This window comes from Poecilia reticulata, linkage group LG16 (assembly GCF_000633615.1).
Source record: "Poecilia reticulata strain Guanapo linkage group LG16, Guppy_female_1.0+MT, whole genome shotgun sequence".
NCBI lineage: Eukaryota > Metazoa > Chordata > Actinopteri > Cyprinodontiformes > Poeciliidae > Poecilia > Poecilia reticulata.
In genome coordinates, this window is record NC_024346.1 from 28106571 (window position 1) to 28120749 (window position 14179).

Here is a 14179-nt window from a genome sequence, read left to right on the forward strand (position 1 = left end):
ATATATATAAAGCACCTCAAGTGAGCATAAAAACTTTTTGTGTGTGTGAAATTGATGAAGTTGTATTAAAATTTTGCAGTTTCCATCAACCTTTTCTAATGTAATGTGCATAAAACAACGTTGATGGAAGCACAGTTACCTGTGTACCCACCACTGTTGTTGTGGTGGGTACTGTTTGATATCAGGAAATTACAATGAATGCTTCTACTTAAAGCCCCTATTTTTAAAATGTAAAATATCATTGTATCTTAAACCATTTACGTTTTCCTAAATTTAACCCCCAAACCCAAATATCCCTAACTTTTTATTAGTAGTGTAGCAGTCTCCACACATATAGCTTAACATCTAGACATCATGGCCCAATAATAAAATGATTCATTTGTTTTCAGTCATCACTTTTGTAGATCTATTCCATGTTTGCAATATTCTTATTCATCCTGTTGCATGACTGCTGTAGCTTCAGCTACAGGGCAGCTTCACATTTATCTCTAGAACAGTTTAGTATACTGAAACATTGAAGGTGAAATCAGTGACTTCAAGCTTTTCAGATGCTGTGACTGCAAACCAAATCTCTTACACTGCCCTTTAAATTAAAGAGATATTCACCCTTTGCAATAATTAAGGCATCAATAAGAGCTAAACAAAAGAGGGAGCTGGTGAGAGACAGTTTTGGTCAGATAAGTACTGTATTTTCCTCACTATAAGGCGCACCTTCACTGAATTGCCTATTTTAAAACTTTTTTCATATATAATGTAAATATTTGCTACACTGTAGCGACTATTCTATAAGGCGCATAAAATAGACGCTACAGTTGGGGTTGCCGCCCGTACTGTATTGAACCTATTCGCGATTTGTTCCGTACTCTACAAATATGGACGTGATAAAGAAATAAAGAAGTGATCCCCGAGTACTTTATACAGTAGGCTGCCCCAGTCATTGTTTCACTCATGGTGTGGGTGTTGCGATATTGTGCCCAAATGCTTTCTGGGTAACACAGACCAACCGACACGATGCCGCCGCAGTCTGTGTCTTTCTTCTCCCGACCCCCCAGGCTTAAAATGTATAGGGGCCCTTGGTAACTCTAGTCGAAGCACCCCGGATGAATATCTAAAGCTACTTTGTTGACATAAAGAATGGTCTGACTCCGGTCGGCGAGGAAAGCTTTCCGCGACTGGGCCGGGGCGTGGCCGGACGATGGTCACCCTTCTCCGTTCGCGCACAGCATGTTCGTGGAGAACGTGGTGCTAAATGACATGCAGAAGACCTGATTTTAGACGGTAGGTAGATAAGTCAGTCAAACTTTATTAACAAACCAGCGTTCTGACAACTATTCCAGCATGCACCGCACGCTTCTTCTTCTACGGGCGAAAGTTAAGTCGGCGGCTGCTTACCGTAGTTGCTAGATCCATAGACATAATATAAGAGTAGATACCTCATGGACCGCTCTCGCCCATTGTCGCTGACGAGATTTAGGGCGGCCATCTTGGAGCGGTACTCCACTCCACTCAGCGTTACGTGTTTAGCAGGCACAATGACGTATCAGCGCATTTAATCGATCATAACACGCTTTTTTGTTACTGGAAACCATATTCAAACATCTATCAAAGCTACATTTATAAACAATTGTATTTTTTAAGTATGTTTTTAATACATAGTTCAGCATATTTWAATATGCTTAGTGGCTATAACAATAGAATAGGAATGGAATATTCTCACAGCCGTTCATAATTTATTTAATAATTTATTTAGTAAGATCAATACATATTTATATAACTATAGAAACACAAATAAATAATGATTAATACTGAATAATATATATTAGATACATGTTTACATGTATGTACGTATATGCATCCATATATATATATATATTCCAGCCTACAAGTTCTAGCTTCAGAGTGATTCAGCAGCTGAGATTGAGTCCAAAATCCAATCCGAGATTCATCCGTGCTGCAGTGAATCCGTCTCTCTTTAAAGATATCTCCCATTTCTTCCTCATATTGTGTCTTTATAAAACCTTCAAAACAAAAACGGAAGATTTGGGGGATGTATCTTACTTTTGACAGAGTGAGAGAATTACATATAAATAATAGTCTTTACCACCTGTGTAAACTTTGCTGGTGAATGTTATAACACGTAATATAAGTTTTATAATGTATGTTACATTGTTTCATTTCTAATGTAGGCTCTTGTGTCAGATAATCTAATAATAATTAATTAATTTTTTAAGATTTACGGAATCTCAATTATCCTTCATAGCGGGGCTGAACCCGGTATTACACCAAGCACTGTAGCTAATATTAGCTGGTATCTCGCTGGTGAACATAAATACAGTAAAGTAATATTCTAATCACAAAATATACACAATAATATGTCCATTTTACTTGTGAAATTTTGTTTATGGAGCCCTCACATCAATAGTCCATCGATCCGAACAATATCCCTCAGTGCTGAGGCATCTTCTGCTGTTTTGATTGAGCAAAGTATACCGCTCCAAGATGGCTGCCGTATTTCTGGAGCAGCCAATGCGGGGTGTACTTATATTATGTCTATGGCTAGACCTGTTGTGGCTCAATTTTGGTCTATATATAAGGCGCACCGGATTATAAGGCGCACTGTCGGCTTTTGAGGAAATTGAAGGTTTTTAGGTGCACCTTATAGTGCGGAAAATACGGTAGTAGTAATAGTTGCTGCAAAATTTGAAAGGTCAACATGTCATTTGACATTATCACTGGAAAACCATGCACATTGTCGCAAGTTTCAAACAACTTTTTAATAAAAATAACTTTTAAAAAAGCTTTTTTTGCTTTTTAATGGTTCGTACTCAGGAGGGAGCACTACAGTGTCTTTAAGTGCATTTTAGTGCAGAGTAGTTTGATTGTAGCAGCTCACCTGTCCAGTGTAGGCGAAATCTAAAGCATGCTTCAGTCCAACACTGGTGACGCCTTGCAGGGTTACTTCATCTGCCTCGCTCTCCACCATACACAAGCTGAACATGGCCTGATGAGACAAAATCAAAGGAGAACTACATGAAGGATCAGACTTCTTCAGTCATAGTAAATAAAACATGCGTTATGTTCACAAAGTTTACTCCTCCTTTGGATGTATACAGAGATAGAGATCTATATAGAGCAGCATTTACAGATAAAATACACTTGCTCTGCGTTTCATGTGATTTGTGACTTTGATAAACAGACAATTTAAGCCTGACAGGCATTACATTCAGGATTTATCAAGCATCGATTTGCCAGCCTGGGGCCTAGAGACCAGCAGAAACAAACAGCACAATCGGTACTTACTGTTACACCTTGCCGTCTTCCTCCCATCCATGAACACAGACACACAGTCACATGAGCGCACGCTGGGCGCCATGTGAAATCAAAAGCAGCCAACACAGGATCTGCCACTGCTGAGCGTGAGTCCAGCTAGCCGCTCGCTAATCAAAGCTATATCGACTGATGTAACATCACGGAGGAAGAGGAGGAGGATGAGGAGGCAGAGTCAATTGATCAGCGCCAACCAGCAGAGAGCGGCACCACGTAGAGACGGAAAAAACAGACGAGGTTATCAAAAGTAATCGGTAATTTATGTTTTCCGTCTGGGTTTCAAACCAGCAGCAGCAAAAACAAACAAACAAACAAACATTAATTCTCCATAAAGGGGAATTTTTTTTTGCTACAATTGACATTTTGTTTCTTTTTCTTCAGTTTCATTACTTCAGGATACCAATCTTGCTAACTCTTGATTTTTAACTATCTTTTTAATCATAGTGTGCAGGCTGCATCCCCCAACTACAAACAGCTCTGCATGTTTTCAAAGCATGCACACTACTGCCACAAAATCAGCAATAACTCATTAATTTTGTTCTAATTCATAACACACATGAACTTAAACCAGAGGAAGATACATCCGCATTTCATGCAAATCATTCTGTATTGATTTAAGTGACACATTGTGAAGTTTAAACTGTGTCTTCCAGCCACATGGTGCCATTTTATAGAATAATCACGTAACTATGTTACCTTCAGTTGTTGAAAAAAGTGCTACATCTATAGTACCGTTTACCAAAAACTTTCCATATCAATCCTTTAACAACGTGTGTACCAGCATTTCACTGAGAAGTAGCTCCTATAATGAGCTCAGCTGATGCTCAGTACCACCAGGCATTTACTAATTACTGCTGGCTAGTCTGGAGGAGCTAGTCTGTGAGGCGTAAGCTCAGTAGATTGAATACTGTATACCTGAGGAGGAGTTGCACCTTTAGGTGGTGCTATATCCAATCAAGTGTTTCTCACAGCTATGGGAGATTAAAGGATTTCTCAAACATGCGTGAAAGAATCAAAACAACTCTCCAGGTATGTTTTTGATGAGAAAATATTATAACATGATATAAAGCTAAAAAAAAGTCTGTTTTACGTAATACTGCAGCTTTAACCAACGCATATGCAGAATTCCCTGTTTGATTCCCTCCACCCCCACTGCGCTAATTAAAAATCTCCTGGTCCACTAAGCGAAGGAGTGCCGGCGGCTTAACTCGGGGTGTTACGGTGGCTGATTTGTGATCAGTGTGTGCCAGAATGAAAAACACACAATACCAGGCAGAAGCACACCAGTATAAGCTTGCTTGGACACCGTTGGCAGAACCGGCCACCCGCAAAGTCACTGCCGCCGTCCTTGGCGGAGACGTCCAGGTAGCCGCTGATGGTGACGGATGTGATTTGTGATTTGGGGACTCAGAGACACAGTGTGCCACAGAGCCCTGCCCACTCTGGGTCTTTCACACAAAACTGCAGCTATGTGGATAGACTGACCTGCTGGCAAAATTTATGTGACTGCATGTTGTGATAACAAGACTTAGAGTGAAATATTAGCCTTTAGAGAGGTTGTTTCCCTGTAGGGGAAAAATATTGGGTCATTTCTTGAGGGCTGGAGCTATTTTTACAAGTTTGTCAAAAAGTGTTGCTGTCTTACTTTACACCAAAAACACAGTGGTCGGGCCTGTCTGACTGTATTGCAGAGGTCATTTTGTCTTTTAGTTTTAGTTGTGTTTTACTGTAAAACACATAATTGTCCTTAAATACAATTCACATTATAAACAACTCAGTCTAAAAAGAGCAATGATGAATTTCACCTATGGTGCCTTGCAAAAGTTTTCATACCCATTGAAATTTTCCACACACTGTTCAGTTTCAGGCTTAAAAATGTAATTGTGTTACTTTGGGATTTTAAGCCATAGATAGACCAACAAAAAGTAGAACATAATTAGGAAGTGGAAGGAAACAACATGTTTTTTGAGAATTCTCTACAATTAAAAATCTTATACGCGTATTATGCAGTTACATTTAACGCCTTTTGTTTCTAGACCTTTCTTTTTTCTTTCATGTTTATTTTAACCCCAATTAAAATTTAGTTTAAAAGAGATTGAATAGAAAAGACAAGATCTCTTTCAGCCAAACATGCAAATGTTAGAGAAAATATAGTAAAAGTTATCTACATACAGATGTTTTTGTATTTTAATGTGACTGGAGGTTTGTAAGAGTTGACGAGGCGAGGTAAAATATCTGACTTTCAGGATCTCTATTTAGGTTAAATATGGAGAGGCAGAAATGGGATAAAACATTCCAACTTCCAACATATTTCAGGCTTTGATTGATTTATTGATTGATTAATTGACTGATTGATAACAATCAACTAAGGTGACGTGAACACTTAATGAGCTCATAATAGCTACAGTAAGAATCACTGTAAAATTCACATCGCATCTCATGCTGTTGGATAAAAATCCAACAATAGAAAAAAAAAAATCGTAGGCAAACTGGGACTATGCTACATGGTGTTAAAAGACCGACATTAAATGTGGCCCCTTCCTAGACGCAAGTAGCAAAAACCAATTAAATTAACAATAAAAAGTGATTCTGTTGATGTACTTTCAAATTACATACAGCATATAGCTGGCATGTATAAACCTGACCTGAGCCCCGACCACAGCAGAGGACCCTAAGCAGCCTGAAGGTCAGCTCACACCTCAACCTCACTCTGCTGATGCTAATCTACTTCACTATTGGGGGAAAAAAAAAAATTACTGTTTACCAAAAACTATCCATATTAGAAAACATCACGTTTTCAAACATCTTAGCCCTAGCAAAAATAGCCTTTTGGGTGGCGTATTGAATAGTTCATAGCTGCTCTTAAGAATTTAAGCAAACCCTTTTTCAAGTAAACTTGTGCTATATAGTAAGAAATTTCCACTAAATAGATTAAACAAAACTGTGGTAATATCTGAAAGGTTACACAAATCTGCACTTAGCCAATTAGGAATCAATTGCAGTAGTGTACACAGAATGTTTGTCGCCAAATCATAAACCTCCTGGATATTAATTTCTGTGCCGGCTGAAGGATTTTATTGCCATTACTCTCACTATAAACATCAGCCTGGCATATTTATATGTAAAGCAACAGCATTAAAACTATGTAAAAAAAAAAAAAGTTATGGATATAACTTTTTTTTTAACAAACTTGATTATGTTTGTTAATCAAGTTTCTGGGAACTTTGATTAACAAAACGATCACTTTTAAACAAACATACCTCAAGCATACAGCGCTAGTCACATGTTTTAATAATATTTTCAAGTAATATGTTGATAGTGGCATTATTATGCAAGTTCGCCCTCTCAAACGACAATTAACTTAAATTTTTTACAGAACACTCAACAATGGAACTTGAAGATATTTTAAATATCCAAAATAAAATACAACAACCAAAAACAAAAAATAAAATGCATTATGAAGTCCCTGTAAACAAAACTGTCCTTCAAAATGGAAATCATGGAGCTCATTTTAATTTATCAAGCGATTAATTGATGAATTATTCATTGCAACAGGCTTAGTTAAAATTTCTAGATAGTGAGACATCACTAGTTTTGAGGGAGGCTTTGGTTTTGCAATTTTGTCTTTGTAATCAGCAACACTCGGGTAAAGGTTTATAATCTACATTTTCACTTGAGTCCGGCAATTTAAGTTGTGGATGTGTGCGGTGGCTAAAGGTGGAGAATGATGTGGGATATGACTGACTTGGCCAAGTCTCCCGAAGCTGTCCAAACATCATCACAAAGGGACTGGCATGGAGACAGAGACGACACATTCAGGACAAGTCAACAAGTCACGCCTGCTCAGGTATTCCATTACTGTCGCTCTCATCTGCTGGACCACATAATGTGTTATAATCACCACTACAAGTGCTGAAGTTTCTCTGAGTGTGAGGGGAAGAAAAAAAAAAGAGGCAGGAAGAGAGAGCAGACACAGCTGCCATTTACCGCATGAGCCGCCCTCATCTCTTCAGCAAATGAACAAAATTAAACCCCGCGATGGAGTCAGATGACAAATTGAAGATAACATCGTTAGCCAACACAGAGAAACAGGAGAGCTCTGCTTGCGAAGTCACTTTTTCTTGCTTACTGTTGCACAGTGATCTAATAATCTGGAAGATGGGAGACGCGGCGTTGCTTTTGCCGAGACGAAACTTAAAAGGCAAACATTTATGTACCTTTCTGGAGAATAAAGGCGGGGTAAAAAAAGAGAGACAGGAAGAAGACACACAAAAGGAGAAGAAGAGTGTAACTCCCCCCGCCATCAGCGCTCTGTGGAGAGATGTAAAAATAACCTGGGCACACAGAGTAACACAGGGGAGGCATAATCCCCGGGCAACTTGGACATATTTAATCTGCTTCTCATTTGGAAGAGGGATTAGTATCTACCTTCTAATCTTCTCAGAGTCCCCAAATTAAATCTCATCGCTGCAGTTCTCTATGTGCAATGGGAAATCTCCTGTTTGGATATCTGACAGCATGTGTCTGCCTGACGCTCCTCTGAGGCCTAACCAGAGCAACTAATGCTAGGGTTCAGTCCAGGAGGACCTGGCCTGAGTGAGCAAAACTTTGTATTTCATTGTTTGCCGCCTCTTGCAAATGGGACCATTTCAGTCTCTTTAACACTTCTTGGCAAAATGAAATCGGTCAAATTATTTTTGGGAGGCCAATGAAGGTGGAATATCTCATCTGATAAGGGTGATCTCACAAAAAATGTTCATTGGAGCCTAAGTTGTCATAGGTGGCGCCACAGTCCTGAGCATTAGGATTATTGGTGCACTGATCTTTAAAAAGCCTGACATGCCGATTGAAATTTTGACTGATACAGATTTTTTGTTTTTGTTTGGAAAGTTGCTAAGTATACCTACAAATAAGCCTGTCAAGATAACAAATGTTGCTTTGTTATCTTGACAAATGATGTGTTGTCCAAGAAATTATTGAGATAAAAGACAATAGTGTCATTTTGAGACTATTTTATAATTAAAGAAAAACGACCAAAGTCCACCAGCAACCCTCCCGACCCCACTAAGGGACAAGGGTGTAAGAAAATGGACGGACGGACGGATGGATGGATGGACGACCAAAGTCTATATAAACAAAATTGCCCTCAAAAATCTATAATCACTTACTTCATACAAGGAAAACAGACAAAACTGCACTACTAACGCTTCTCTGGCTTGCTGTTCCTAATGCCACACTCTGTAATAAGAGACCATGCGCCAGGAAAACTAGCCGACTCAAGAGGTCACTTCTCCTTTGCGCTAAGGAAACGATAAGGTAGAGAAATATGCACCAGAGTGAAAACTTTTATCATTCAGTCTTTGGTAGAAACAGAGATACAAGAAAAACAAACATGCAAATGGAAATTCAGGGTTTCCCCCTGTGTATTGTAAGCTTGGCGGGCTACCAGGCTTAGCATTGTTGGTTTATTTTAAATAGGATTTTTTTATACACCAGTAAAAAAAAAAATCATATTTAATAGTAATAGTAATAGTGAGAGTAATGATTCATTAAGCTACAGTTGACGCACTGACCTGTGCATGAGGGGGAGCGTCCTTGCACCTGCCCGTTGCGATGCCTGCTCATGCACCTCAGAATTTTTATAAGTTCTAACAATGTTTAACTCAAAAACACAGTGGCCCCCGGGTGGACTGTCCTAGCGCCCCTAATATCAGGTTTATCAGGTTTTCAGAGGGAAACCCAGGAAATTACAGAGCGTATTTTAATTGATTTATTGCTTATTGTGACAAACTTAGCGACAAAGTTGGTAAATTTTTAACCTGGCATGTGCTGACATGACCTGGTGGGAGGGTCTGTCAGTCAGACAACTCTTACGGTAGAGCAATAGGCTGACTTCCAGGCCTTTGCAGAGGTAGATGAAATTGGCCGATCACCAAAAATGAATTAATTATCGTGCACTCCTTAAGATGGTTTGTTGTGTGAAGTCTCCAGGTAACGATCAACACGAAGTGTACTAACCCTGAAGTAGTCACTGCAGGCTGCCAGGACAGCCTTGTGAGCGTGGAACTTCTGTTCGCCGGCGACCAGGGTGACGTCACACAGCTGACCATCCTTCCTCTGCTGGTTGAGGGCAGAGAGAACAGAGTCCTGGTGGGACTTTGAGTAGCAGAGCCTCTGTCCTGTCAGCATCTCCTTACTGTTAGACACACAGAAACACACAACATTCCTTCAATAAGCAGAAAGCAGTGATTGATATGGAAACGTAACAGCTACAGAAATGTGCATCCACAATGTACACAATGTTTTCACGTGAACCTCTGAGATTTTTGAAGAAATATAAACTTTTAGTGGCATTTTTGACACTGAAAAATGCATAATGTGGAAAAAATGAAGAGTTTATATTTTTCATTTAGGTTGAAATGTACTGGAAAATACCATATCTCTTACACAATTTTGCTCTTTGTGTATTTTTTTTCTCCCTTTAATTAGAACCATCTTGAATATATTGACAAAAAGATATTAATTCTGCTTTTAAAAAAGTACTTTAAAAGCGGAGTCATATCTTATTGCGCAAGATATGTATCCATAAATGTCTAGCGTTTATTGGATTTTATATGTATTCCAGTTTTATGACCTCTCAAACATTATCAGGGGGTTTCATTTATTACTCATTATCAGATATCTCTCTTTACAGTTGTAATTCTCAAAGAATAAGTTATTTGACTTTAAAAACCATTAAGCTTTTATTAAAGCGTTCTTGGTATATTTCAATAAAATGTCTCAGCAGTCTTATTAGATCCATCCATCCATAGTGTCCACTCATTGTGTCAACTGGTGAATAATAATGTTATCACCGTTCCTACATTCATTTTCTCTACCAGTTTTTGCTCTCAAGGGGTGGATCAGAGTGGAAAAGGCTTGGTAGAACATGAACGCTCCAAATCATGCTTAAGAATAATTTGGAGACACCTATTAACCAAAACCAGATTGTTTTTGGACAGTGTGAGAAGACGTAAAAAGCCAAATACGCTGGAGTAGGGAAGTATGAGATCAGATGGTTTTCAGGACACAGATTTTAGGAGACAGATCCTTTAGTATGAGCATGAAATCATAAACTAGGTTTGTTGTTGCAGAAGCTGTGTGTGACTGAATGAAATATCTACGTGCAAACATGTTTCTTAATTGTTTTCTCTTTCTATTAACTCTAAAATTTATTTTGTACCTCTCAAATGATCATAGCTAGTCAAATAGAAGACATACGAGAAATCCAATTTCAGTCAAATTGACAATTTGTAAAAAAAAATCGAAAGATTTTATTTAAAGATTTGTAAAGAAATAGACGTAAAGAGGCCACATCTAACAGTAAAACTAAAGTACATCCCCCCTATATTTGAGTGATTTATGTATTTTGCATATCTATCATTTTCTTCATTTGTTTTTGAATCAAGAAAAATAAAACAGATCTTTAAATTGCTTAAATCCTAGAGCCGACTGGAGAGTCATTTTCTTTGTAAAATAACTATATTTTGAAATTTGTTTAGTTTTTCCTTTGGGTTGTTTGCTTTGCAAGTGTGTGTGTTTTAGCGTTTATAATTACCTTGTTAGCCTCTTTTTTGCAATAAATACTACATTGTGAGAACTCACTGCTCCTTATGGGTCCCAAAATCCGGGACCATTAAGAAGAAGTTCCATTTTTGAGTGGAATAACGTGGAAATTGAGTTTAGGTTAAATTACAGGTTAGGAATGTACTAGTAATGGTTGGGGTTAAAGGTAATAWRRWKYAKGYAATWRAWRWAAATRWRAAWWRAMTGGTAGTCAATCCAAACTCCTTGTAWRKRTGTGTGTGTGTGTGTGTGTGTGTGTGTGTGTGTGTGTGTGTGTGTGTGTGTGYGYGTGTGTGTGTGTGTGTKTKTGTKTTATATATTTTTTTGGCTTTTGATGTCTGATCAAATAAAGAAATAAAATATATATTTTATAAGTCTAGGATGCTTATGTCATTTAATGCAAGGTCATGGATATAAGTTAATGCAGGACAATGACTTCCAGCAAACCTACATCACAGGTTAAAAAAAACTGAAGGTGAAAGGGATGGTGATGGTGATGCATTCTAGGTCAGAATTTCCCACTAGGAAAATTTACCTAAAACACCCAGAAAGTAAGTTTCTCGCCTTGAAAGTCAGAGAGACCTCATTAAAAACTGACCTCAACATTTTTACAAGGCTGACCTGAGCCTGTAAAAAGTGGTGATAGAGGCAGCATCAAACTGTTCATTAGCAATTCTGTCAGTTTGTTCCTTATTAAATCATTTACTGGTTTCATTCAACCTCAATCTGTAACCATGCAACAGCAGTGTTGCTTTCCTGAAATGGAATGAATTAGGTATTAGTAATTCAAGTACTGCTAAAATTATACAGTATATATATATACAGTTAAATACACTGCGCATGCAGCCTGCAGAGCTGTCGCCCCAAATCTATCTTGTGTCCAGTTGTTGCTTCTCTAAATGCTGTTGCCTGCCAGGAGGCTTGCTGTGTCACCTTCATGGTGATAGAAATAGGAAATAGGTGTGTGGGGGGCTCTGGTCTGGAGGTAGGGGGAATAATAACTCATGCTGCTTGTCAGGTACTCTGACAGAAAAAGAGATCCAGCAGCACAGAAAAGCAGGAAACTGGTTCAGAAGCAAAGCGATTTAACAACCAGAGAACTGAGAGGTAACATAAGAGCGAGGACGAGGGGTGGAATCTGTTGATGTTCAGAGTAAATATGTCACTCCTGAAATAAAAATGTTACAATACTGCCCGTACTTTTATGAGGTCACAATTAAACCTCAGGTATCTTGCTCACTTTTGTTCTTTTCCCAAACTGGAGGATACTTTTGAGCAGATGCCATAATTTCCTGATGACCTTCTTGATGCTCAGCTACCAACAAGCTTTCCTTCTTTAAACTTTTTGTGGATTCTTGACCACTTTAATATGAAGAAACAATGAAGTTTATGATGGAGTCACACATATTCACACTTTTGCACTCTTGTTTTCTTCATCTAACAAATCCACTACAAGTGCAGAATATTGACTTCCTGTTTAAGATGTCATGCCTGCCTCCCAAGTTAAGGACATACTATAGTATCACTGACCAGTGTTTATATTTTAGGTTAAACCCATATACACCAGTTGTGAAGAGAGAAAGATTCTTTTAGACTGATTGGCCCAGACCCCTTAAGTAGCTGGTTAAAAAAAAAATTAAATATCCTATCTTTTTCCAGTCAGTGAATGCACCAGACTTTAAGTCAGCTATCTTCATCAGTCTTGTGGTTAACATTTTAAAGAAAGCATAGAGGTGTAAGAAGCTATTTAAAGAAGCTATTTAAAGCATGCTAACTACACTAATTGCTAAATATCAGATGCCAAAGTCAATTAAAATACTAGCAATTATTGATTACTTATGGCAGGAAGGCTGGAATAATTATAATGAACTGCTTTAAATGCAAATTAGTGTTGACAAACAAATTCCAAGTGCCACAACTTCAACTGTTGCATGCCAGTGTAATATTTAGAAATCTGGATGCTAAATATGGGGTCTCACCACAGTAGACGACCACACCTGGCTCAAAATCCCAAAGGCAACAGAAAGTGTTGGAAGCTTCAATGGGAAAGGGAAGACATGGCTTTATCGCACGTCGTTGCAATATTCTTCAAAAACTGGATTTTGCAATTATTTTTGCGATTTTTTTTTTATTGCAGTCAAAATCCCTGATTTTGCTGTGCTACACTTGAAATATTTTTGCGATGTTTTTTTCTTTGTTAAACCCCTTCCAGGTGGGAGCTAGCAGTCACTTAAACACAATTTTTTCCACTGTTTTTGTGAAAAATTTGCAAAAAAACTGACTAGCGCGAAAGAAATGCTCAAAACCTGGTGATTCTGTGTGAATTTCACGAAACTGCAAAAAAACTGTAGGGACCAAATAACACTGCCAATGCCTAATTTCTTAATAATTTGCAGCCATATTCTCAATACTGCTCTCTTATGTTCTCATAATGAAGCCCTTTAAGAGAACGTAGAGTCAATTAAAATCTGTAATAGTAAAAGGCAAAATTTCACAAAAACCATATATTGTAAATCAGTCAGTATATCTCTGACATACATCATCATACTGAAAAAATAGCTCATAACTATACAGGAACACAAGTAAAACTACATAAAGAAAGCTGATTTGGAAGGATTTTAACTGTTTTTGAGGCAATATAATATACTGTATTCATTTCTACATTGGACTACCTATGATTTAATAAACAACAGTGATTTCGTCTCCATGGATCAAAATGATTCTTGGTCAATACATGGACAAAAAGCCAAAAAAAAACAAAAAACCCAACATGGATGCAAGATATGTTGTGACTCACAGCGCTACCTACCTGAGGCCGGGTTCAGAAGGCATGCCCCTTCACAAAGCGAGAGATGAAGGAGGGGAAGGTGTGATGTGCCTCCTGAGGACTGTTGTCTCCTCTCTGGGTGCAGACATCAGCCTGATAGGACAGAACAGCATGTCAGCTTTATTCAGCGCATCCACTTGACCGAGCCGAACTGTCACAACCTCCCGTGCGACGTGCGAACACACGTTACCGAACGTCATGCCTAATGCTGACTTCTCCCTTCTACCGACCGCGTAGCTGTTGACTTTGACAATTCTTGTAGCTGCTTTTGAAGCATGGGGGACGCAGTGACAGCCTCCAACAAAGATTTCAGACAAACAAATAAAATAAACAAGCTCAGCAGTTCTCAGAACAATCTGGGAGTCCAAATTACACCCGGTTCCTTCTTGTGTAGCTACAACCTTGACATAATGTGCAACA

The 14179-nt window shown here is 38.4% G+C and overlaps 1 protein-coding gene across 2 annotated transcripts in view; it reads right to left on the reverse strand.

The window, feature by feature from the left end:
• klhl32 (kelch-like family member 32) overlaps nt 1-14179 on the reverse strand; it is a 33828-nt gene that overhangs the window by 17727 nt on the left and 1922 nt on the right. Inside the window, exons 2-4 of one of the 2 annotated variants that reach the window (XM_008431867.2) lie at nt 13742-13852; nt 9346-9523; nt 2894-3001 (exon numbers count right to left, since the gene is read on the reverse strand). In XM_008431867.2, coding sequence (XP_008430089.1) covers nt 2894-3001; nt 9346-9523; nt 13742-13764 — 309 coding nt within the window. In that variant the 5' untranslated portion in view covers nt 13765-13852. Of the gene's footprint in view, nt 1-2893; nt 3002-3300; nt 3439-9345; nt 9524-13741; nt 13853-14179 lie in introns of those variants that run through there. The other variant, XM_017309411.1, reaches the window with a different exon arrangement.